Raw genomic sequence first — 27,326 nt, forward strand, 5'->3', positions numbered from 1 at the left:
TATAGTTTATATGCAGTTTGTATTTATGTGCCATTTGTATTAGTTTGATTAAAATGTTACAATTTACAAAGTTGAAAATGTCCTACTACATAGTTTCTGACAAATGGACTGAACATCTGTAGCTGAAAATCTTGATACTTCTTGTCTGTAGCAGATGAAATTCCTTCACACATTAAGCCACAAATAATTGGATTATATTAGCCAAACATTTTGTACAATTATGAGCTTTCCCAATAAAGCAATAGTTAAGGTGACCATCTTATACCAGGAGAGCAAATGAGAAGTCAGCAATCAAACCATCCTAGTGATTCATGTTTTATTACATCCTTTCCATTGGTTGTTTCTTATTTTTTTTTATGTTTATTTATTTTTGACAGAGAGAAAGAGAGACAGAGCATGAGTGGGGGAGGGACAGAAAGAGAGAGAGAGACACAGAATCCGAAGCAGGCTCCAGGCTCTGAGCCATCCACGCAGAGCCCAACGTGGGGCTTGAACTCACAGACCGTGAGATCATGACCCGAGCCGAAATTGGACACTCAACCGACTGAGCCACCCAGGCACCCCTACCTGATTGTTTCTTATAACAGTTGCTACGATTGATGATGGTATTTGTGGCAACAGGCAATAGTCCTTGCTCAGACTTTAAGCAAGTTGCTCTGGCATTTTCTGTTAAAAAGGTTTGCTGGTTTCAATTCACAATTAGCTTGTGACCTGTTGTTTAAAAAAGCACTATACTATGCCATTTAATTTGCATTTAGAGGCAATATGAAACATTGCTTAGTCTCATTTGAATGCAATCATGAGTCTTTCCAGATTTATGTGTCAGATAGGAGAATATTCCTACTTAGTATGTAACTCATAAAGAATACAAGTTGTTTAATATGTGATACAACTTCCATCTTTACAAATATTGAATTCCTGGGCACCTGGGTAGCTCTGTTGGTTAAGGGTCCGACTTCAGCTCAGGTCATGATATCACGGTTCATAAGTTCAAGGCCCACATCGGGCTCTGTGCTGACAGCTGGGAGCCTGCTTCAGATTCTGTGTCACCCTTTTTCTCTGCCCCTCCCCCTCCCGCTCACACTTTCTCTCTCTCTCTCTAAAAAAATAATAAAAATTAAGAAAAAAAACAAATGTTGAATTTCTGTAGAATATGTTGTGTTATGCTAGGCACTTTTACTGTGTTTTCTCAGGGACTGCTATAAAGGTTAAAGATCTTGCCCATTAGCATATGGTTATGTAGTGCAAGAACCAAAGAATAGAACCTAAGTACTGTGACATGTATTCAAGTGTCCTTTACACCTACCATGATTCAAATCATTAAGCATGGGATAAAATTTCATGACTTTTTTTGAAATTTCATGATTAATAGTTGCAATTTGTAATAGTACTATAATACAGTTTATAATTTTTCACATTAAACCGGAACGTATTCAACAACTGGTAATTTCTTTTTAAATGAATCTTAATTAATACCAGTGAACTGAAAACACAACCAATGTTTGAAAACTCTGATCCAGTTAGCAGTTTGGGTGAGTTTTCTCCATTGATACCTAATGTTTAATAGGCTCCAGTTTCATAAAAATAAAACCAACAACAAATACCTCATATATTTAGAATCTGAAAAGTCAAGTCAATCTAAAAGATTTGCATTACATGAACAAGATAACTAAATGGTCTCTCTCTTTTTTTTTTTTTTTTTTTCAATCCAAAGTGTGCTTATTGGGATATTTTCCCACTCATCTTGATTCGGGATGCTTTTAGTGCTGCTTCCGTCTGAAGCCTTGTTTTTCCTCCTGCAGGCTGGCAGAGGACAGTGGAGTGGCCAACACACAAAACTACTGTTTGTGCATGGCTAAAGATGATGGTCATTTTGGCATTTCACGCCCATGAAGTAGGAGTTGGGGCTCTGCCCCAGGAGCTTCTTCTGTGCTTCCTCTTCTCTTCCAGGGAGGGGTGGAGGACCCTTTGCAAGGGTCATGTTCTCGTGGGGAGGTCATCGCTGCCGGATAAATGGTCTTTCTAGAAAGAGTGTGTCAATAGGCGCTTGCAATCCGGTCTCCAGTAGGTCACAAGAAAACTGAATCAGCTTCCCCTTGCTTCAGCCGAAGGGTTTGGCATGTGGTCTTGCGCACTTCACTTGTGACCCAGATTCCTTTGGAGGGGTGCTTTGGAGAACATCCCTGCATTTTATCCTGTAGTCCCCAGAGTCCTGGCAACAGTCAAATGCATCTCAGCTGAGAGCCCACGATCTTTGTTTTTGTTTTTTCCTGAAATGCCAGAATTTCTGTGTAGTTGTGGATTTACGGGCAGTGAGTCTCATCTCATCCAAATTTGTGCTGCTTTCCTCAGATAAACTCTGGCTCTTCTCAAGTGGCATATAGATTATTTTTACTACATTTAAAAACATTGACTGAGATTTTCGTACGCACAGAGCTCCGTGCTAACCAGTGGGGTTGCTGAGGGTTGTGGGGAGGGAGAGACAGATGTAGCTTGGCATGTATGTTCCCTGTGGGCACTCTGTGACTCAGATATCGTATACATCTAGCATACTGCCAGGGTGGCCCCACAGAAGTTTGACCAGATTTGCCGAGGTCAAAGAAAAAGAAATGAGTTGGACCAATACAAAACCATTGTTGCAGGGAAGGAGGGATTTGAACATGATGGTATGGCTGTACCTCAAATTTGTCCTGGCTCAGACCCCTGACAGATCTCATGCCCAGGGAGCTAGAGGGCTTTATGTGAAAGCTCTTGCACGAAACTCACGAGGCTGAAGCCAACCCTCCTTTAACATTATTTCACAGGGAAGAAAGCCATTCTGTACCACTGTGGCACCTAAGCTCATGATGGTGATCAGCACACGGGACTCCGAGGATGAACGGGAGAACCACAGTGGCTCGTTTGTCATGCGAGGCAGCGGCCTAGCTACAGTGGGAGAGAATCTGCTCCTGAGCATGTCAGAAACATCCCTGGGGAGTCCAAAGTTCTTGGTAGCAATGGTGGATTTTGCTAAAGCTGCAGTTCCTACACCTGCTGGAGGAGCCATGAATCGTTAAGGTTCTTACGTTAACGATACTGTGACCTCCTTTGTACCTGTGGGCTCTTGGGCAGATATGGTCATATAAAGATGAACAAAAGTGTCCCTACTTTCTATCTTTTTTAATTTATTTTTTAAAATTTATTTTGAGATAGAGATAGAATGAGAGCAGGGGAGGAGCAGAGAAAGAGAGACAGAGAGAGAGAGAGAGAGAGAGAGAGAGAGAGAGAGAACCCCAAGCAGGCTCTTCACTGTCAGTGCAGAGCCTGATGCAGGGCTTGAACTCACAAACTGGGAGATCATGAGCTGAGCTGGAGTTGGACACTTAACTGACTGAACCATCCAGGCATCCCAAATGTCCCTACTTTCAAAGAGGGCTCACTTTAGTGGGGAAACAAGAGATGCTCATATCGACAGGAATGCGCCGGGTTCCTCACCAAACAACACATTCTGTAGAAACTGCTGTTAAATGTTTTGAACTAACGGAGAGTCATTTATCCGATCTATGTTTTAGAAAAACTTCTGACTAGCTGGTTTGGAGGAAGGATTGAATGAGAAGAAGCTAAAATCAAGGAAATCGGTCATTTGATCAGAAGGTCAGTGGGACCCAAACTAGTCTGTATCAGTGTGAACAGAGCAGAGGGGATGAGAGATGTTTAAGAGGACTATGTGGGAGCATCTGCTGACCCAGTAGGTAAAAAGCATGCACTCTTGATCTTGGGGTCGTGGTCCAAGCCCCACGTTGGGCATAGATACTACTTTTAAAAATAAAATTAAAGGGCTCTGAACTGTCAGCATGGAGTCTGACACTGGGCTCGAACTCACAAACCATGAGATCATGGCCTGAGTCAAAGACACTTAACTGACAGAGCCACCCAGGCGCCCCAGGATCCAGCTTTTCATTTCGGCTCAGGTTGTGATCGTGTGGTTTGCGGGATGGAACCCCCATATCAGCCTCTGCACTGACAGTAAGGAGCCTGCTTGGGATTCTCTCTCTCCCTCTCTTTCTCTCTGCCCCTCTGCTCACAAGCATGTGCCCACGTGCTCTCCCTCTCTCAAAATAAACAAACTTAAAAAAAAAAGCTTCATACATCTTTAAAAAAATAAAAGTAATCTCTGCACCCAACATGGGGCTCAAACTCATGACCCCAAAATCAAGAGTCACAAGCCCCACAGCCTGAAACATCCAGGTGCCCCTAGAGGCAGTATTTTGCACACTAAAAGATACGAGTTCTGGGACTAGACTGCCTAGATTTGAATCTTGGCGCCATGGATGGGAATGCCTTGGGCAAATCATGTATCCTGTCCATTTCAGTTCTTTCATCTGTGAAATGGGGATGGCAATAGTGCCTACACTCATACAGTCATTCTGTGTGAATAGATCTAACTGAGTACCAAAAAAGTCCTTAGAAGAGTCCCTTGTGCTGAGGTTTGTTTGCTATCGTCATTCTAGGTAGGGTAACTAGGTGAACAGCAATAAAAGTCACTGAAATGAAAATACAGAGGATTGGCAAACTCAGAGGACAGAGAAAATGGTGAGTTCCCTCTTGGGACATACTGAATCTGGTGTTCCTGACCCAGATAGTCACATAGTGTTAGAAATGAGCAGGTTTTTCCTTTAGGGCTGATTTACTGTGTTGGTGGTAAGTGGGAAAGTAGACCAGCTGGGATTTGAACCAAAGCTGGTGTGCTGAACCACTACAATGACTTGAGCCATTTTGAAACCTCTGGCCCCTGAGTAGCTAAAACGAACAACTCGGGAAACTACAGATACTGGCAAAGATGTGGAGAAACGGGAACCCTCTTGCACTGTTGGTGGGAATGCAAACTGGTGCAGCCACTCTGGAAAACAGTGTGGAGTTTCCTCAAAAAATTAAAAGTAGATCTACCCTATGACCCAGCAATAGCACTGCTAGGAATTCACCCAAGGGATACAGGAGTGCTGATGCATAGGGGCACTTGTACCCCAATGTTTACAGCGGCACTTTCAACAATAGCCAAATTATGGAAAGAGCCTAAATGTCCATCAACTGATGAATCGATAAAGAAATTGTGGGGGCGCCTGGGTGGCGCAGTCGGTTAAGCATCCGACTTCAGCCAGGTCATGATCTCGCGGTCCGTGAGTTCGAGCCCCGCGTCGGGCTCTGGGCTGATGGCTCAGAGCCTGGAGCCTGTTTCCGATTCTGTGTCTCCCTCTCTCTCTGCCCCTCCCCCGTTCATGCTCTGTCTCTCTCTGTCCCAAAAATAAATAAACGTTGAAGAAATTGTGTTTATATATACAATGGAATACTACTTGGCAATGAGAAAGAATGAAATATGGCCTTTTGTAGCAACGTGGATGGAACTAAAGAGTGTTATGCTAAGTGAAATAAGTCAGGCAGAGAAAGACAGATACGATATGTTTTCACTCTTATGTGGATCCTGAGAAACTTAACAGAAGACCATGGGGAAGGGGAAGGGGGAAAAAACATTACAGAGAGGGAGGGAGGCAAACCATAAGAGACTCTTAAATACTGAGAACAAACTGAGGGTTGATGGGGGGTGGGGGAGAGGGGAAAATGGGTGATGGGCATTGAGGAGGGCACCTGTTGGGAGGAGCACTGGGTGTTGTATGGAAACCAAGTTGACACTGAATTACATTTAATAATAATAATAAAAACCTCTGGCCCCTGACATCTCTTAATACTAGAGTGTATTAAGATATGGCATCCTATTTTATACACTGTTCGATGTTTAATAATAATAATACCTATCAGGGCACCTAGATGGCTCAGTCAGTTGAGCATTTGACTTGATTTGGGCCCAGGTCATGATCCTAGGTTGTGGGATTGAGCCCTGAGTTGGGCTCCGCGCTGAGCATGGGGCTTACTTAAGATTCTCTCTCTCTCTCTCTCTCTCTCTCTCTCTCTCTCTTTTTCTCCCTCTCCCTCCCTCTGCCCCTGTACCCCGCTTGCACTCTCTTTCTCTCTCTCTCTCAAATAAAAATTAAAATAAGAATACCTATCATTTACTGGATGGCTATTATGTATCAGGCATTACACATATATTGTCTTCAGTCTTCACAATACCCCATCAACGTGTCATAAGCAATATTTTAAAGCAGTGGAAACTAGGGCTCAGAGATGTTCAGAAACTTGCCTATAGTTGTACAACTTCTAAGCAGCAGAGGAAAGACTTGAGCTCAGTTCTGTTTATTCCCAAAGTTTGTATTATTTCTATAGTAATCTATCTTCCAAATTTGGCTCTATTACATTTAATGTATCATGTCGTATTTTGCAAATGATACTATGAGTTCCATGAATTCTATAACCACCTTATCAGGGTTGAAAAACAGTTTTAGTTATAGAAGCATAGTAACTGGAATAGCAGTTCTCAAACTTTAGTTACATAAGAATCGTATACAAAGCCTGAGTCCTTGCCCCAAATGTACTGAATCAAATGTCCAAGGGCGACTCTTAGAAATCAGGTCTTTTTTTTTTTTTTAATTTTTTAATGTTTATTTTTTTTTTTAATTTTTTTTTCAACGTTTATTTATTTTTGGGACAGAGAGAGACAGAGCATGAATGGGGGAGGGGCAGAGAGAGAGGGAGACACAGAATCGGAAACAGGCTCCAGGCTCCGAGCCATCAGCCCAGAGCCCGACGCGGGGCTCAAACTCACGGACCGCGAGATCGTGACCTGGCTGAAGTCGGACGCTTAACCGACTGCGCCACCCAGGCGCCCCTTTAATGTTTATTTTTGAGAGAGAGAGAGGCAGAGCACAAGTGGGGAAGGGGCAGAGAGAGATGGAGGCACAGAATCCAAAGCAGGTCCAGATTCTGAGCTGTCAGCACAGAGCCCCATGAGGGGCTTGAACCCGGAAACTGTAAGATCATGACCCGACCTGAAGTCTGAGACTCTACCCTGACACTCTACCGATTGAGCCACCCAGGTGCCCCTGGAAATCAGGTCCTTAAAAGAACCTGATGTGATTCCAATGCAGGTTCTCCTAGGACCATATTTTGAGGAACACTAAGGATGGGGCTGGTTCAGGTGCTCGTGGTTCTCCGAGTGAAGTCTCACGGCACTTACATTGCCAATACCATACAGAGGATTACCTCCTAGTTATTATTTCAGATCTTCTATTATTAATCTAGCTGAGAGCAAGCACTTAGCTAAGAACCTTGAAGCAGTGTGCACTCTGCCTCCCGTTCTGCCACGTATCATTTCCCACTCTCTGCACCCCTTTCCTCTGTTGAAATTCCCCTCAAAGCTGCATGGAAGGACTTGCATTTCACAGAAAATAAAGTGTGATAGTTGTACAAGAGGAAGAGCATTGTGGTGTGGTGAAAGCAACAGACCCGGCTGCAAACCCTACTTCTGCCTCTCCAAACTTTAGTTTCAGTAAAATTGGGTTGGCATAACCTACTTCACAATGTTGTGAGATGATGTGGTTCCTGGTCTAGTGTTAGTCTTTCAAGAATTGGTGGCTGTTAACAGGCACATGAAAAGATGTTCAGCGTCGCTCCTTATCAGGGAAATACAAATCAAAACCACACTCAGGTATCACCTCACGCCAGTCAGAGTGGCCAAAATGAACAAATCAGGAGACTCTAGATGCTGGAGAGGATGTGGAGAAACGGGAACCCTCTTGCACTGTTGGTGGGAATGCAAATTGGTGCAGCCGCTCTGGAAAGCAGTGTGGAGGTTCCTCAGAAAATTAAAAATAGACCTACCCTATGACCCAGCAATAGCACTGCTAGGAATTTATCCAAGGGATACCGGAGTACTGATGCATAGGGGCACTTGTACCCCAATGTTCATAGCAGCACTCTCAACAATAGTCAAATTATGGAAAGAGCCTAAAGGTCCATCAACTGATGAATGGATAAAGAAATTGTGGTTTATATACACAATGGAATACTACGTGGCAATGAGAAAAAATGAAATATGGCCTTTTGTAGCAACGTGGATGGAACTGGAGAGTGTGATGCTAAGTGAAATAAGCCATATAGAGAAAGACAGATACCATATGGTTTCACTCTTATGTGGATCCTGAGAAACTTGACAGGAACCCATGGGGGAGGGGGAGGAAAAAAGAAAAAAAAAAAAAAAGGTTAGAGTGGGAGAGAGCCAAAGCATAAGAGACTGTTAAAAACTGAGAACAAACTGAGGGTTGATGGGGGGTGGGAGGGAGTGGAGGGTGGGTGATGGGTATTGAGGAGGGCACCTTTTGGGATGAGCACTGGGTGTTGTATGGAAACCAATTTGACAATAAATTTCATATATTAAAAAAAAAAAAAAGAATTGGTGGCTGTTGTCAATGTGAAACACACCTTTGTGTTTAGAGAGGAGATCATAGAGGTACCATGTTGTATGCAAAGGGAGGGAGATCATTTCTCATGAATCAGTTCACTTAGAGGCCGGCAAGATTAAATGCACGTAAATCTGTAACTTTTCGTGAATAATAGCATTCCTCTTATTTCGATCTATCCTAAAGCTGACCCAAATTGGACATTTACGCTTGGTAACATTTCACAACGATCTTTTAAAGTTTATTTATTTTGAGAGAGAGAGAGAGAGAGAGTGCATGCGTGCATGAGCGAGGGAAGGACAGAGAGAGAGGGAGAGAATCCTAAGCAGGATCCACACTGTCAGCACGATTCATGAATCCTGACATCGTGACCCAAGCTGAAATCAAGAGCTGGATACTTAACTGACTGAGCTGCCCCTGGAATATTCTTATTATATATATATATACATATATACACACACATATACATACATACATAGCATTGAATTCTTACTGTGCAAAGCCTGTTACACTTATTAACTCAGGTGTTTGCCACACAACACTTGAGGTGTCTCCTAGTTTATCAGTGAGGACCCAGAAATTCAAGGTTTGGGTAATTTGCTCTGGGTGCCATAGCATGGAAGGATGGGAACCTAAATCTGTCTGATCCTGTGCTCTCACTTCCAACATTAGTCCCGGTGAAATCTCGATATCTGGCTCCCAGCCTGACTGCAAACTCATGAGGGAATCTGGATCAGCATGGCCCAGCTAGGCCACTCCGGAATTCTTGATCCTCAGAAATTGTGAAATCATAAATGTTGTTTTAAACCACTAAGGTTTGGAGCAATTTGTTACACAGCAGCAGGTAACTAATACCCCGAGAAAAAGAAGAAAACCTCTCTTGTTTCTTGTCATTTTGGGTCTTCAGTCACTTACAGCCCAATCTAATTGAATCTCTCCCTTCTCCAGTTTAATTAATTTATAGGATTTGCCCAAAGAACCAGCTTTCAAGGTGCTGTTCCTTGAGGCCCAGAATTCAGAACTGGAGGAGACCAAAGAGAATATCTTGTCTAATTTCCTCTTTTATACAAGCAAAAGCAATAGTTAATATTTAGTGCTTCCTATGCTAGACTCTACAAAGTTCCTTACAACATACAATTCTCAGGACACAGTGAGGAAGAACTCACTATCCCATTTTACAGAAAAGGAAACTGGATTCACACTCTTACCCAGTCTGCTGTACTATCTCTCTACTGTTAAAGAATACTTTTCAAGTAGTTCAATTACAAGCACATGTCAATGTGCTATTATAATCTCGCACTTAAGGGACTGTAATAGTCTAAAATCACCTTGGTAGAGACATTTTAGGAAAAGTGAATGGAACTAATCACAGTAAAATGAATCACAATTAAACTAATTACAGTTAAACTAGTTACACAAAGCAAATAATGATTGGGTAAAGGTCAACTAACTCTTGATAGATTTATCTGGTTGGTTGGTGATTGATTTCCCATAATAGGTAAGCAGTTGTCTGGGAGAGTCCTTTTTACAGGTGTTGTAGATTGTATGTATTAATTACTTATCACGCCTTATCATTCTCAAAAGCTTCCCAGAAAGGGCAAGTGATTTGCCCAAGATCTCATGGATAGGTAGGTAGTGGCAGAGGGTATTTAAAAAAAAAAAAGGTATCAGCCCATGGGAATCAAAGGTATATATGACATTCCTGTTTCTGCCTATATAGCTGTCAGCATCTAAAAATTTTCTGGGAGTTGCCTTATGTAACTGCAGATATTTTTTGTACTGTGTTTTGGGTTTATGAAGGTTTGTTGTGGTTTTTGTTGTTTATTTCTTTTTAGCTAACAGGTAGTGTTTTATTAGTTTCGGGTGTGCAATGTAACGATTCAGCAATTCCATACAACACCCAGTGCTCATCACAAGTGCACTCCTTAATTCCTCTCACTTATTTTTCCCATTCCCCCAGCCACCTTCCCTCTGGTAAGGATCAGTTTGTTCTCTACAGCTAAGAGCCTGTTTCTTGGGGCACCTGGGTAGCTCAGTTGATAAAGCATCCGACTTCTGCTCAGGTCATGATCTCACAGTTCACAAGTTTGAGCCCCACATCCAGCTCTGGGCTGGCAGCTCAAAGCCTGGAGTCTGTTTCAGATTCTGTGCCCCCCTCCCTACCCCTCCCCTGCTCACACTATGTCTCTCTCTATAAATAAATAAACATTAAAAAAAAAAGTCTGTTTCTTGGTTTGCTTCTTTCTCTCTTTGCATGCATTTTATTATTATTTTTCATTTCCTTTAAAGTCAGGTTAGCTAACGTATGGTGTAATAATGGTTTCAGGAGTAGAATTTAGTGATTCCTCACTTCTGTATAACACCCAGTGCTTATCCCAACAAGTGTCCTCCTTAATACCCATCACCCATTTAGCCCACCCCCCCACCCAACACCCCTCCAGCAACCCTCAGTTTGTTCACTGTATTTAAGACTCTCTTAAGGTTTGCCTCCCTCTCTGTTTTTATTTTTCCTTCCCTTCTCCTGTGTTCATCTGTTTTGTTTCTCAAATTTAAATGTCACTGGTAAGGAGGAAGGAAACAGAACTAGTACTTCCCTAAATAATTCCCCCCCGCCCCTTCTGTAGGCAGGGATTAAGCAATTGCCTGCCAGATTTCATCATTACAATAAATGTAAGCCCGACAATTTACAGGAAGCTTATCGGTCCTTTCCGTTCCGAAACTTGCGATGCTTTTCCTCGCTACACGGTGCAAACAGCTGAGTCAAGTTGTCTTTGAGAGTAGCCACCTTTCCCTCAGGCCACATACACAGCAACATCCTGTTAGCTCATAATAGGCCCTTTGAGTGGAAGTCAAGAAGTTGGAATTCACTTGGCACCATTTATTAAGAATAAGATAAGTGACACACAGGTATGTTTAGGAAATGGAAGGCTCTTACTCGGTTGAAATTTTTGCAAAGAAACATTAGAAGCCATTACACACATTATTTGTCCATATTTGTAATGAAGCAAAACTACGTTCTTAGCATTATCTGAACTACTAATCTTCAAAAGGTAACCTAAGGACTGAGACTTCTATATTTGGACATATGTAGTTTATGGGGTAGCCCGCGTTCTTTGCAGTAACCTTTGGCTCCAGGTCAGAGATTAAGAGCACATGTTAGTCATTTAGTTTGTTGACATAAACTAATGACAAAATTGTCTTTTCAGTGTAAGTTTAAGTGCATGTTCTAGGATGAGTAAGACATAGATTTATAGCCCTGATTTTCCACTAACTGGCTCTATGACCTTGGACAAATCAAGACCTCTGTCTAAACAGCATTTCCCTTTTCTGTCACATGAGAAAAAATAGAACCTTCTGCATATAGTAGTTGTAAGGACTACACATGATAATTCATGTAAAGAATTTATAATGCCTGGTACATAGTAAGACCTTAGTAAAATTCAAGCATTGCGTTCTCCTTTCTATTTCCACCTATACATTTTTCTTTCTTTTTTATTCCTCCCTCACTCTGTTGTTCATCTTTTTTTTATTTCTGTCTTACCTATCTATCCCTTTATCTTTTACGTCTCTTCCTCTTCTCAGCTCTTCAGTTATCCTATGCCTTTGTATATGTCTGAGCAATTCTTTTTCTCATATGTAAGGCGCCAGCCAGCCACCTCTAGGGGAGACAGGGCCACACCTGTAAAAAAGGGCACAGTAAGAAGGAGCATCTGTATCCCAATCTGATGCCCTATCAGCTTAGCCGAGAATGGGAAGCATGTGCTCCAAAGATGCAAACTTGAAGTTCTGGAAAGGGATACTGAGACCCATTGTGGACACAAAGGGCCATCAAACAGGAAAATATCCAAGGTGGTAGATAGCCACCCCCCCCAACCCCTGCTTCCACCCCCCCCCCCACCCCCTTCTCCACACCCCTTGTATCTCTAAGGTTTTAAAAGAGCTAGCATCAACCTTGGCCGCTGGCTAGGGAGCTCTTGCCAAGGTGAAGGCAGTCTTATGTGTGTGTCATGCCAGAAGTGCCACAGAGGCTTGGTGGTCTAAAGAATCGAATCCAGCTAGAACTCACTGGAATGGCTTCCAAGTGACAAGCTGGGAAGTCCTGTGTCACAACAATAGGACCATGAGGCGAGATGTAGGCAAAGGTCTCCAGGCACAGTTCTAGGAAGCATCCTTGGACTCTCTCTGTGAGGTGGGATGGGCCTCTGAGAGACTGGCTGTAGCTCTGACAGTGATTAATGTTACACTGAAATCTTTAAACCAAAGCCTAATTTTTAGGGGACATTTTTTGTTCAAATTTCAAGGAAAAAGTAGCTCCCCTCTCCCCCAAATCAACTATAGGTCTACCGCTAAAACACAGCCAGTATCAACATTTTGATATATCTCCTTCCAGCCCCCTTTAAATGTATTCATAAAATGTAATTATCATCAGATTGTAATATGCTCATTTCTCTATTTTTGACATTAAAAGTAGAGCATGTTCATTTAAAACATTGGGAAAAATAGAAAAAATGTAAAAGAGGGAAGGAATCACCTATAATTCTTATTGTTCAGAGGAAACTTATTAAGATTTCGCCTCTCTATTTCTAATCCTTATGCATTTTGTAAACGTGGGTGTGGGTTCTACTGTAAGTACAATTTTGATCCTGCTCTTTTTCACTTAACACTTTACCGGACCCATTTCCTCAGTGTCTTTAAAACATTGTCCCTACCCTCGAAGATGCCTCTAGTCCTACGGGAAAGATGATTGTGGACTAAAGGGCAGGGTACACAGAGAAGCCAGAGAGGCAAAGCAGGCGTACGATACAGGTTCGAATAAAAACTTGGGATAAGCATAAAATGACTCTATGTGCAATGAGCACTGTTGCTACTGATTATGTATAATCAAACATTTTTCCTCTCATAGTATTAAAGATTTAAGTTATTGCCTAAATTCTGTTAAAATGCATTCTTATTAATGAATTTGTACAACTGAAGACCAACAGGTGCGTGTAGTAAAATAATAAAACTATACCAAAAGGTACATATTTGAAAGGTATTTAACTGCTTCCCATCTCAGAACCCCTGTTTACAAATTTCTGTTTTTATTCTAGAAACATACTTTTTGTTTTTTTAATGTTTATTTATTTTTGAGAGGGGGAGGAAAAGGGCAGAGAGAGGGAGACAGACAATCCCTAGCAGGCTCTGCACTATCACTGCACAGCCTGATGTGGGACTTGATCTCACAAACCTGAGATAATGACCGGAGCTGAAATCAAGAATCTGTCACTTACCCGACTGAGCCATCCAGGCTTCCCCGTACCTTTTTTTTTTTTTTAACACAAAGGAGATCCTATTTAACAAAGTATTCTCTACATTTTTCTAACTTAGAAAATCTTGATTTCATTCCATCCAGCAACATAGATTTATCTTATGCTTATGCTTTTAAGCATAAACATACATATATATATACACAAACATATATATAAACAAACATATATATGTATTTACATATATGTGTAAAATATATATGTTAAAAGATGTATATGTATACACACATATGTACATATGTATGTATATATGTTAAAAGGTATATATATATATATATATATATATATATATATATATATATTAAAGTAGGCTCCATGCCCAACATGGGGCTTGAATTCACAACCCTGAGATCAAGAGTCACATGCTTTATTTTTTTGTTGGTTTGTTTTTTTAAATAAAATTTTTTTAATGTTTATTTTTGAGAGAGACAGGGTGTGAGTGGGGAAGGGGCAGAGAGAGAGAGGGAGACACAGAATCTGAAACAGGCTCCAGGCTCTGAGCTGTCAGCACAGAGCCTGATGCGGGGCTCGAATCAGGAATGGTGAGATCATGACCTAGGCTGAAGTTGGACGCTTAACCGACTGAGCCACCCAGGCACCCCGAGAGTCACATGCCTTATGAAATGAGCTAGCCACGCACCCCATATCTTATGCTTTTTTTTAAACAGATGCCTATTTGCCCATTGAATAAATGTGCTGTAATCCAGTATCCTTCTGAGGGACATCTAGTTGTTTCCAGTGTTTTTGGTCGTTATATAAAAAGTTTTATCATACCTTTATGACAAACTTTTCTTTCCATAGTGTTACAGGCTGAAATGTGTTTCCCCCTAAATTTGTTTGTTGAAGCCCTAATCCTCAGTATCTCAGAATGTGACAATATTTGGAGATCAGGCCTTTAAAGAGGTGAGTAAGTTAAAATAAAGTGGTTAGGGTGGGCCCTCATCAAATCTTACTGGTATCCTTGTATGAAAAGAAGATAAGGACATAGACATACACAGGACAGAGGAAAGGCTCTGTGAGGACACTACGAGAAGGTGGCCATATGCAAGGCAATGAGGGAGGTCTCAGAGGAAATCAGACATGCCGACACCTTGATGTTGGACTTTCAGAACAGTGAGAAAATAAATTTCTGTTGTATAAACTGCCTAGTGTGTGGTATTTGTTACAATAGCTCTAGCAAACTAATACACACTGTGACTCATCTATTATTATACAGTGAACACCAATGGGGAAATAGCATTCACTATTTAAATTAAAAAAAGAAAGTAAGGGTTTGGGGCAAACTACAGGCCTGTATATATATTTCCGTTTCTGAGGGCCATTTGCATATAAACTATCCTAAAGGAAAATGAAAGAAAGAAAATGGCCTTGCATTTCAAATCTGGCTATCTTTTCTTTTAATAATGCCATCAACCCTACTAAAATCTTTACTCCTGAATCAACCTAGCCTGTTGCAGCAAACTGTTGATTGGCTGTTTTGACAGACAGTGAGGATCAATTCTGGTACGAGTTAGGACTGGGATTCCAACTGTTTTTGCAACAGCAACATTCTTCCATCGCTTGTTTTCACAACTCACCCCCTGTTGGGGAAAGTGCTGTGTCACTCAGATAAACAGAGTTAAATGCGTTAGATTTGACTTTCCTTGACCACTAAGCTTTTCCAGGGCCCTCCAAACTAGGGTTGGAAAATACTAGCCAAGAGGCCTACCATCATATTTTTAGGTCACCATGGAATGATTTGGCATCTTCCCCCCCCCCCCCCGTGTCATGCAGTTTTTCAGAGACAATGAGAGCAGGAAAGAAGGAACCCTCAATACACCAGGCACTAAGCGATGTGGATTTTCAGTGCTCTGTTCACATGTCTATCCAGTCTCCTTGAGGTAGCTGATAGCTAGATGGTCTGTTAGAGTTCCTTCTCTGTCATATAGGAGAAGAAATCAGAGAAAGGTGGTTTAACTGACAAGCTTGGCCTCCATAACAGTTCCTGATCTGCTGTAGCTGCAGCGACCCATAATGAGACTACGCTGATCAATGTCTTCTTTCTGGGGCTAAAGTTTAATGTAAATCAATCATTTATTCTGGATATAACAGGTGATTAATTGCCACATTACTCAGCATATAGAGCTAATGTTAACAGCTTCTTTCAAGGGGAAGAATGATCCACAGGACTTATTTATTTTTTTATCACTTTATTTCTTTCATTTTGTCATCTTGAACAAATTCCCTGAAATGGCCAGCGTCCAAAGTGGCTGTTATTATTGTTGAGCTGACTGCAGAGCTTCAAATTCTGGGTTACAGCAAAACTGTGTGTGGAAGGATTTGTTGTTGTTGTTGTTGTTAAACACTTATTTAATGTGCTTGCTTCTGGGGATACACAGGTGAGCAACACAGATACAAACAAGTATTGAGAAATAGAATACGGTGTAGTAAAAGTCAGTTAAAATGAGGAAATTACAGAATGCCAAGAATTTCCCTCATTCCTTCTTTTTTTTTTAAAGACTTTTATTTTTAGGTAATTTCTACACCCAGCCTGGGTCTTGAACCTACAACCCCGAGATCAAGAGTTGCACACTCTACCCACCGAGCTGGCCAGGTGCCTCTATTCTTTCTTTCTTTTTTCCACAAATATTAAGTAGTAACGTATGATAGGCATTGTTCTAACCACTGAGCATGAAACAAAATGCATGTTCTCTTGGAACTCATTTCTCCATATAACTGGTTCACCTAATTCTACATTTCAAGACAGCTGGGGGGAAAGACCCGAACGAAGTAAAGAAATAGAGCGGAAATGAGACAATGTCTTCTGGGGGATATTAAAAAACATAGAAGCAAAGCCCTGGTGAAAGAGCAGAGTTTAAAAGAAAGGAGGGGAGGGGCACCTGGGTGGCTCAGTCGGTTGAGTGCCTGACTTCGGCTCAGGTCATAATCTTGAAGTTGAAGAGTTCGAGCCCCGCGTTGAGCTCTGTGCTAACAGCCTGGAGCCTGCAGCCTGCTTGGGATTCTGTGTCTGCCTCTCTCTCTGCCCCTTCCCTGCTTATGCTCTGTCTCTGTCTCTCAAAAATGAATAAACATTAAAAAAATTTTAAAAGAAAGAAGGGGAAAGGGGAAGAAGATGATAGAAATATTAAGGGCCCTATCTATGTTCTATTATTTAAGTGTTATTCTTGTTTCTTTAGTACGGACGATGCATAAACCATATCTCCATACCCCACACAACTAACACAGTGCCTGAGAGGGTGTTACTGGACCTAGATTCATATGGCCAGATTATTCGGTTACTAATTTGTGGGATGTTAGGCAATTACCAGAGTGTCTTCAGGACTTAGTTTCCTACAGGACTACCTCACAAAGCTGTTTTAATAATAATAGCTTACAGGCAGTATTTACTATGTGCCAGGTGCTAACATAAGCAGGTCAAATATATGAACTCTCTTAATTCTCCCAACAGTGACCTGAGGAGGTATTTGTCTTAGCTCTAACGAAGATACCACAGACTGGATGGTTTATAAACAACTGCAACTTATTTCTCATGGTTCTAGAGGTTGGAAGTCCAAGATCAGGATACGAGCGCGGTAAGAATCCTTTTCCCGGTTGTGAACTGCCAATTTCCGCTTCTATCCCATGGCATAGGAAGCAAGCTCTCTAGTGACTCTTGCAAGGGCAGCAATCAGTCACGACCTAATGTTCATGACTTCATCTAATCCTGATTACCTTCCAAAGGCCCACCTCCTAATACGATCACAGGGTGAAGCAGGGGGTCAACATATGAACTTGAGAACACAAGCATTTAGTCCATAGTTTTGTCCCTATTTTCTGGAAGAGGAAACTGAGGCACAAAGACCTCATGTAGCTTACTCAAAGTCATACAAGCAGTATCTGGCAAAACCAGGAATCTTACTTTATCTCCAGTCTGTGCTTTTAACCGCTGCTCATACTTCCTGTCCATAAAGGGCACATAGTAAGATGAGAAATAAACAGATGCGCCCTATTGCAAGATTCTTTCTCACCTTCTATCCATCATTGATTGAATATTCATCAAACCCCTGTGTTGTCACGGAACTGTGACAGATAATGGGGAGATAAAGGATGAACAGATCCTGTTTCTTGCCTTCCCACAGTTTATAGTCATTAAGCAAATAACGTAACACTTTCAGGTTCTCAGCCTTCCCTGTTTTCTCCCGTTTCTCTGTGTGTCCACTAGTCCACCAACCGACCAGTCGAGGTTTGATCATGATCGGCGGAGCCCGTGACAGGGTCTCTCTAGGTTTCCTTGAGGTCTGGAGGGGCGGGGCACGTGACCTGTGGGGAAGAGACTGACCTCTCGGCAGAGACCTTGCTGGTCTCCTTTCTCCCTGAATCTCGACTTAAAATGGAGGGATGTGTACCAAGGTTCTTTCCCCCCACTAACCTTCTGTGATCATTCGCCCCTCCCCTCCCCCCCCTTTCTGACACCCCTGACCTGGTGTTTCTGTGCTTGAGGTACATTCCAGCCTCCCTGATTCCCAAGGGACATTTTTCCTTCCTTGGAGGCGCCAGAATTCCACGCTGCCCTCCCCTCCGGCCTGCTGGGGAGGAGATGCCGCCCTGCCCCCAGACCCAGGCTGGGCGCCCGCCCCGAGCGGAGGGGCGGCCAGGGTCCAGGCGGTTCACGGGGCACCGTTTCCCTGTGGGTCCTAAGTTCTTGGAACCCCGGTCCTGGGCCACCCATTAGCCGGGGCCTTTGACCAGCGGGCAGGGAGGTCGAGCCCGCCACCTGGGCATGGCAGGGAGGCAAAGGGCGGCCTAGGAGGGCCCAGTGGCGCCCAGAACAGCCACCCGGGCGAATGGGCGTCACGGCCCGCGGCGCCCAGGCGCAGCTCCCGGCCCGAGCGCGGCCATTGTGCCCGGCGGCCTCGGCCTCAAGGCCTGGTGGGCGTAGCGGCAGCGTTGAGAGGGCCTCCAAGACGACACCCCCTGCCTTCAGATAATGTGTTTTATGTTGCGAAACAAATAGGGTAAAGACTTGGGTTTCTCTCCTCAGCAAGCGAAGGAGACAAGCACGAAAGGAACCCAGGAGGTAAGAGAGAGCTCCAGCCGCTGCCGCTGCCGCCGCCGCCGCCGCCGCCGCGCGCCTGGTCACGTGGGCCTCGGGGACCGCATGGCGGCGGCCCGCGCGTCCCCGCGTCCCGGCCGGCCGAGTAGGCCGGGCGCGCGCGCCGACGGGGCGGGCGCATGCGCAGGGGGGCGCGCCGCCTCTGCCCCGCGGCGAGGGTGTCTATGGAGAGGCGGCGGCCGCGGCTGCTGAGGCAGAGGCTGAGGCAGTGGCGATGGCGCCCTTCCCCGAAGAAGTGGACGTCTTCACCGCCCCGCACTGGCGGATGAAGCAGCTGGTGGGGCTCTACTGCGACAAGGTAACGGTGTGCGGGGTCTCTTGCTCCGGGCAGCGCGGGCCGCGAGGAGGAGCGGGCCGGTCCCTGGGCGGCCTGGCCTGCGCCGCGCCCGTGGCCCCCGGGGCCGCGCCGCGCGGCTTGCCGCCTGCGCAGCTGTCAGCGCCGCGCTCGCTCCCCCGCACCCTCGGCGGGGAGCCCGCGCCCCCGCCCGGCCGGCGGCCTCGGACGTGCCCTCGGGGCCCGCGGTGCGGCCCCTGCCTGGCTGCGCACCCCTGGCCGGGCGGGCCCGCTGCCTGCGGCCGTGCAGAGCCTCCCGCCCCCGCCCCCTTGGGGAGAGGGGCCCCTCCGCGCCCCACCGACCTTCGGGGACCCCGGGCCGGCCACCTGCGCTGGGCTTCCTGTCCGCCTGGGGCCGGCCGTTTCTGCAGCTGTCCCCCGCCGCCCCCATCGCCGCCGCCCCTCATCCTGCTCCCGGCCGGTTTGGGGGCCCCCGGGTCTGTTTGCAGACGCCACCCACCCATCCATCCTTCCGAACCTCTCGCTCGCTTCCTGGCTCGAGGGGCAGCTTCTCCCAACCACCCCCCTGTTCATCTTACGCCCCCCGGCCGTTCCCTGGCTTGATTTGGGAGAAACCCCAGGTTTCTTGGTCTAGGATGGGGAGACGCTTCTCTCTTGGTTTAGAGTTCTCTTTCTTCTTGCAACTTTTATTGTCCTGGAGCATTTCCTCGGCGTGGATCGTGTGATACGACCGCTACTCTCTGTTGGAATTCTTTACGTGGGCTCCAGTGAAACGGGCCTCGGAAAAAGTTGGTTTAACTGTGCGAACCTTTTTGGACTCTTGATTGGTGCAGCATTAGCTGAAAAAGCACTTTTCTGGAGATGGCTCAGGGCCTTCTGCTAGGGTTTTTAAAGCAGTATCAAGCGCCCACATTTTTGTCAGTGTTACGTTGGGGGAAAGAAGGGCCACCTATGTCCACATAGGTGCTGGAAACTTCGGGCAGGCCCGTTTTCGTGTAGAAATGAACCAGATGAAAAGCATTTCAACAACTCTTGTTGAAGCCCAGAAGTCAGCTTTTGTGAATTTTCAGAACTTCCACAGCACGAAGCAAAAGCCCTGTTGAGGGAAAAGAGGGGTTGTGAGAGCCCAGTGAGGTGGTTGGAGGATGCCCAGAGGGCTCAGGGCGAAGCCACGTTAAAAACCAGCAATTAAAAACGCACTCACAACCACCCTTTTCCTCCTTCCATTTTGGAAATTAAAAAATAACCCGATTCGGGTATAGGTTTAAACAGGACGGGCCAGCACAGTGCTTCTCAACCTTGGTAGCTGATTAGAATCCGCACTCCACCCCCCCCCCCCCAGGCTGTTAAAAATCCAAATTCAGTGCCCAAAGCACTGAAAATTCGGGAGTGACCCTGGCATCAAGTATGAACAATTTGAAGCTCCCCCGGTGAGTCCAGCTCCCGTGCAGCCAAGGGTGAGAACCGTTTACCCAGAAGAAGCGAAAGGAGCGGGTAAGCCATCCATTAAGCTGCCCGACCCTGAAGTGTTTCAGTTAGATCGCTGCAGTGTTTTTACCTCCTCTGGGCTTTCAACTTAGTTATTCCGACAGTGGTCACGAATTGCAGGAAATTAAAAAAAAAAAAGGGAGGTTTTTTTTTTTTTTTTTTTTTTTTTTACTTTCTTAAAATTGAAAAGGGAAAGTTGGTGAGGACTTCAGGAATATGAGGTCTTCTCTGCAGGTCAGCCTGGAGATGGCTTGAAATTGTTACGGAAATTTTTGTGCACGTGTACACTTTCCCAGCGTGTTTGTGGTTTTCGCCAGGCGGTTGTGACTTTCCCGTGGTAGTTAAGAGTCACAGTTTTATTTCGTTATGTGATAGACTAACCAGCCTTATACAGTGCCATTAAAATTTTTTTTTTAAATGTTTATTTATTATTTTGAGAGAGCGTGAGCAGAGGAGGGGCAGAGAGAGAGGGAGACCCAGAATCCAAAGCGGGCCGGGTCTGAGCTGTCAGCACAGAGCCCGACGCAGGGCTGGAACTCACAGAGATCATGACCTGAGCCAAAGTCGGACCCTTAACCCACTGAGCCACCCAGGCGTCCCATATACAGTGTCATTAAAAAAAATTTTTTTTTTAATCTTTATTTATTTTTGACAGAGAGAGAGACAGAGTGCAAGCAGGGAAGGGGCACAGACAGAGGGAGACCCAGAATCTGAAGCAGGCTCCGGGCTCTGAGCCGTTAACACGGAGCCCGACTCAGGGCTTGAACTCACAGACCACAAGATCATGACCTGAGCCAAAGTCGGATGCTTAACCGACTGAGCCATCCAGGCGTCCCTTACAGTGCCATTTTAAAAACCAATACTTGGGTATGGGGCACCTGGGTGGCCCAATCTGTTGAGCACCTGACTCTTGGTTTCAGCTCAGGCCATGATCTCACTGTACATGAGTTGGAGCCCTGTGTCAGGCTTGGGGCTGAAGGCACGGAGCCTGCTTGGGATTCTCTCTCCCTCTCTCCTGCCCCTCCCCCTCCCCTGCTCCACCTCTCTCAGTCTGTCTCTCTCAAGATAAGTAAATTCATTAACAAAAAATACCTGAGTCAAATGAGATTCTTTTCAGTACTTAAATGTTTCCTTTTGCAGTAATTAAGAAAGCATTTTCAATTTGACATAGCATAAGTCAAAATTATCACTAATTCTTAATTAGATGTAGTTAATGAGATTGTTGTAGATATTCATCAAGGAGATTAAAAGTCCAGTTTTCCAAACTGTGGATCAGAGATCAAGGTGATTTAGGGAGAAAAAAACTATAGGAATTCTATATCCAGATTTCTTCTTGATACTAATAGCTAGTGGAAATGTCCTACGATGTCCTTTGGGAGCCAGGGTGGAGAGTAAGTGTTTTTTGATGGCTGAATAATCTTAAAGGACTAATTTAAGAAAAAAAAAATTTTTTTAATGTTTATTTATTTTTGAGACACAGAGACAGAGTGCAAGTGAGGGAGGGGCAGAGAGAGAGGGAGACACAGAATCCGAAGCAGGCTGCAGGCTCTGAGCTGTCAGCACAGCCTGACGCTGGGTCCCAGCTCACGGACTGCGAGATCAGGGCCTGAGCCGAAGTCGGATGCCTAACCGACTGAGCCACCCAGGTGCCCCTAATTTTTTTTTTTTTTTTTATTCATTTATCATCTCAAGTTTTGCCTTCACCATTGTTTGGTGGTAAAGACCAGGGATATTCAAATAGCCAGCAGTAAAACTTTACAAAATGAGAACTAGTTTTTGTACTCAAACTAAAAAGGTACAAGATATATTATTTCACTGTATTCTAATGTTGATTCTGAATGCACGGTAATTATAAAAGAAGTCAGTTTTATTTCCAGTATCAAACTTTTCAAGTACAATATACTTTAGAAGCATCTGTGTATTTATTAGCATCAACTCAATCATTTATATACTTAGACTATAGTTTACTTAGAATAACATACTCTGAAGTTATAGGCCATTTTAAATATTGCTGTGTAATACCTAATTTAATTCTTTGCTCTTGGATTTCCTCTTAAATTTATATACGGTTTCATGGAAAGTTTTTTTCACTGTTATCTGGACAACAGTCCTTTGAAGTAAGTAAAGGAAGGGTTATTCCTGTTTTATAGGTGGGGACTTGTAGGCCTAGATTAGCTAGACCCAATTCACATGAGCAGGTAGTTACAGATCTAGATGGAAACCCAAGTCAGGATCATGATTTCTTTTCTTTTCTTTTTTTAAATTTAATTGTTTTTAAGTGTGTTTATTTTGACAGAGAGTGAGCTAGCGAACATGAGTTGGGTAGGGGCAGAGAGAGAGGGAGAGAGCTTTCCAAACAGACTCCCCACTGAACCCACGAACAATGAGATCATGACCTGAGTGGAGATCGGGAGTCGGAGGCTTAACCAGCTGAGGCACCTAGGTGCCCCAGGATCATGATTTCTATTTATATCATGATTTAATTTGTATGAAACCATAGTAGTTTCTGAAAAATCTTTTTGGGTAACAGTCTGTTATGAAATCTTTTTTGCTAATTCGCTCATCTTCCAGATTGGGAGGATTTTAGCGAACGTTTCATTGGATGACATCCTTTTTCCAGTTTACTCCGATTCCTCAGTCTTTCCTCTAGTCCTCAAAATTTAACATTAATTCTGCCAGTAAGTCTGGAGTCTCTACTGTCTGTTGGCCCTGTGTTGTGTCAGTAGCTTGCATTGGTGATAAAAGGTGTGATTCCTGTTCTTAAGGAGTTTACTGTCTAACATTTGTGCTAAGGTGGAAATCCAGATGGGGTACAGTGGGAGCCAAGGGAAGTATTTGGTCCGCTGTGCATTAAAGTTTCAGGAGTGGTCTAAGTCTCTTTGAACTGAGTGCTGAGAACAAAGTAGGTGGTGGTTCTAAGGATGTGCATGATACAGAGATTCCCAGACTTACACATAAGCCAGTTATAAAAGATTCAAGTGGCGGGGGCTTTATGGAGTGCCCAGGTTCTTCAGGTAAGGATATTAAAAGTGTTATTTACTTTATCAATTTATAAACAAAGGACATTTTGTAACTGAAGCCCTAAGAGGGAAATAAGCTAATAACTTGAATAGATTATTTTAAAAAATGGGATGTAGCTTTATGAAGAATTTAGTTTCTTTGTTTTTCTCTGCATACCTGTAAAAGCTGTTACTGACTGGTATTGGGGAGATTGGTTTATTAGAGGGAATATTGAATTGAGAGCTAGAAAGTGAAGGAAAGGGGAATTTAATGAGTTCCTACTACATGCATACATTATTTCTTTTAATCCTTACAAGAGCCTCGTGATACAGGTATTATCTGTTATTTAAAGATGAGGAAACAGACTTAGTTTAGTAATTTACCCAACCCACTCAACTAGTAATTAGGAGAGACAGAATTTTAATCATAGGATTTTTCCCCCCTTCTGAAGCCCACGTTTTTTTGTATCACCTTATTGATTTTGTTACTTATTACCTGTTACATGATTTTCTGCAAACATTTCACCTGTGGGCCATAGTTTTTTTTCATACAGTTAGTCCATAATATAGTTAAGGTTTTTTTAATTGAGTATAAATCTCCATTGATTGAATCATAGCATTGTCTGGCTGAGTAGATAAAAAGTAAAAATTTATTTGAAGCAATAATGTTTGGGTTTTTATTGTACTATTGTACTATTGTACTATTATATATATATATATATACACACACACATATATATGTATGTGTATATGTATGTTTGAACCTAATCTAGTCTTTAAGTGACACAACTTTTTGAGTCCGTTTGAAGCCAAGTTTTAAGATTTTAGGTTGTAGAGTGTCTGAGACAGAAAGCCAGTTACAAATCCTTTTAAATATGAGAGATACCATGTTACTGGGTTGTTACTATTTGTTGACTATGTGTATCCTGTTCTATATAGGTTTATGGGGTTGAGTTTGCCAGGCATCAAGGTATACAAGTTTATAGGTCATTTAAGAAATTTTATATCCTGTTGTAGCAGTGTTTTTCCTAGTGTGTTCTATAGTCCATTAGTGGGTCATGGAATCAGTTTCATGGGATACAAACAGACTTTAAAAAATGAAATGGAAAAGTATATATTGGAGTACATCACAGGGTAGAGAGGGAAATAATTGTTTCCTGAAATTTGTTTGAAGTGTTTGTGATGTGTGTGTGTGTAGGTTGCACTGTATTTCAGACTAAAGGTCATGGTTAAATGTGTTTGAAAAACACTTCTTTAGAGTAGCATTTCTCAACCACAGCACTGTTGACACTTTGGGCTAGATGGATGATTCTTTCTTGTGACTGTTTAGCTGGATCCCTGCCCCACTAGATGTCAGTAGCACTTCTGCAGTGGTTAACAACCAAAAACGTCCTTGCACATTAGTTCCTGGAGGGTAGAATTGACCTTTGGTGAGAACTATTGCTTTAGAGCAAGGTTCTGACAGTTCACTCTCTTTGTTGGATGTGGAAAGATAGCTTTATTATTGGAACCGATATTCTATGTTGCAGAAAGAACATAAGATTTAGAATCATAGAGGTTTGATCTCTGTTTTGTTGTGTACTAGTTGTATGGTTTTGGGCAAGTTATTTTTTCTGAGCCTCAGGGTTTTCATCTATAAAATGGGAATTATAATACCTACTTTATCTAAAAATACTTACTTTAGGGGCACCTGAGTGGCTCAGTCAGTTAAGTGTCCAGCTCTTGGTTTCGGCTCAGGTCATGATACGATGGTTTGTGGGTTCGAGTCCTGCATTGGGCTCTGTGCTGGCAGCTCTCTTAAAATAAATACGTAAACGTTAAACAAACAAACAGCACTTAGTATATAGTGCATCATAGGCCTCAATATGTCCCAGATATTACTAGTATCTAGGTTTTTTTTCTCAATCAAGTTTGTGTGTTTGAGTAACTTTGCAGAGGCAAGCTAAATTTTAAAAATTCCTATAAACCGATTTTTTAGAAGTTAAGTTGTATGCATTCTGGTTATCTTTTTAGCTGCAAAATTTACGGACTTTAGTACCAGGCTAAAACAATTGCTCATTTCAAGTGGAAATGAAGTGATTTGGGTAGCATAAGGACTTCTAATGATAGTTTTATTTGGGCTAACTATAAAAATAACAGAAAAACCCAAGCAGGGCTTATTTATATTAATTCTGTGTTCTTTGGATGTATTATTAAATTATAACAAGAGCTCTATGAGGTAGTTAATATTATTAGCCTTATGTTACAGATGAAGAAACTGAGGTAGAGAGCCATTTAGTGACTTGTGGCAGAGATGGATTCCTTTTTTAGCAGTCTGGCTCCAGACTCGCACTTGCAGCCACTAAGCTGGATTGACTCTATGAATCATGTAGAGTCCTTTCATGGATCTCATTGGGTTCTCAGTCTGTAGTATGGACCTGGTTTTTATTTTAGCTTGTTATTAAATCTGAAAGATTTCCTAATAGTCCAGTGAGAATGTATGCAGAATTTCCTGCATGTCTTTTAAGATGTTATTTTCCTTAAGTCATGTGAGGGCATTATTTATTTTTTTTGCCATGCTTTGGTTTTTGTTTCTTAAAAATTGTATAGCAATAGTGTGTTTTAAGATTTATCTGTTATTTCTAAGACTTATTTTTAATTAAAAAACATTTTTTATGTTTATTCATTTTTGAAAGAGGCAGCACAAGCAGGGGTGGGGCGGACAGAGAGGGAGACACAGAATCCGAAGCAGGCTCCATCCAGGCTCTGAACTGTCAGCACAGAGCCTGATGTGGGGCTCGGACTCATGAACCGTGAGAGCATGACCTGAGCTGAAGTCGGACACTCAACTGACTGAGCCACCCTGGTGCCCCTATTTTTAATTTTTTTAAATGACCCATGATAGTATTTGCTAAGACTAGCCACTGGTGAATTTTGTTGTGATCTTGTGTAGCATTTCTTAGGATAAAATCAACGTTAGTATAACCAGATCTGTTCTGCCTCTTGTTTTTGTGTGACTCAGGAGCTACGAATGGTTTTTACATTTTTAAACAGTTGGAGAAATCAAAAGAATAATATTTTGACATGTGAAAATTGTATGAGATTCAGATTTCTCCATCCATAAATAAAGTTTTATTGGAATATAGCCACATTCATTCGTATGACTGCTTTAATGCTACAGCAGCTAAATTAAATAGTTGCTACAGAGTATGCCCTGTAGAACCTAAAATATTTATTATCTGGCCCTTACCAGAAAAAGTTTCTCGATAATTTACTTACTTATTGTGGCTACTGTTCCTAATGTTATTTCCCTTCACTAGACTAGAAGCTCCATAAAGGCAGAGATGTCTATTTTGTTCATGATGTTCCTATCTTGAGTACAGGAACAATGCCTAGCTCTTAATAGCTGCCCAGTAACTATTTGAATTGAGTAAAAAAAAAAAAAAAAAAATGCATGAATTTATAAAAGCGAATGATTAATTTTCAAAATGACTAGAGCTAGCTAGCATTTATTAAGCACCAATTCATTTTAATTTCATGGCTACCAGGTGAACTACAGATGTTGTTATTCTCATTTAACATCAAGAAGAAACTAAGACATTGCAAGGAGTAAAGTAACTTACCCAGGGTTACACATTTAAATAAATGGTAGAAGTAGGATCTGATCTGTAGAGACTCTGTTGTGGTTTCCTATAAATGACTTAATACCTAATACACATAAGTTTTACATAAGCTACTTGGTTAATTCTATGTGTAGTGGAATAGTTCTGCTTTAGGTGTTTACCATCTTTTCTGGTGCTTTGTCATAAGCCTACTACTCCTGTTGAGAACAGGCAA

The 27,326-nt window shown here is 42.8% G+C and overlaps 1 protein-coding gene across 2 annotated transcripts in view; it reads left to right on the top strand.

Moving 5' to 3' along the window:
• Positions 1-18,550: 18,550 nt before the first annotated feature.
• The window catches only part of FBXL5 (F-box and leucine rich repeat protein 5), a 47,472-nt gene continuing 38,696 nt past the window's right edge, over positions 18,551-27,326 (top strand). Inside the window, exon 1 of one of the 2 annotated variants that reach the window (XM_045474495.1) lies at positions 18,551-18,692. Coding sequence is in view for 1 of the 2 variants with exons in the window: in XM_045474493.1 (XP_045330449.1) it covers positions 18,943-19,026 (84 nt within the window). In the remaining variant the exon portion in view is untranslated. Of the gene's footprint in view, positions 18,693-18,735; positions 19,027-27,326 lie in introns of those variants that run through there. The other variant, XM_045474493.1, reaches the window with a different exon arrangement.

Source organism: Leopardus geoffroyi, chromosome B1, assembly GCF_018350155.1.
Source record: "Leopardus geoffroyi isolate Oge1 chromosome B1, O.geoffroyi_Oge1_pat1.0, whole genome shotgun sequence".
Classification (NCBI taxonomy): Eukaryota; Metazoa; Chordata; class Mammalia; order Carnivora; family Felidae; genus Leopardus; species Leopardus geoffroyi.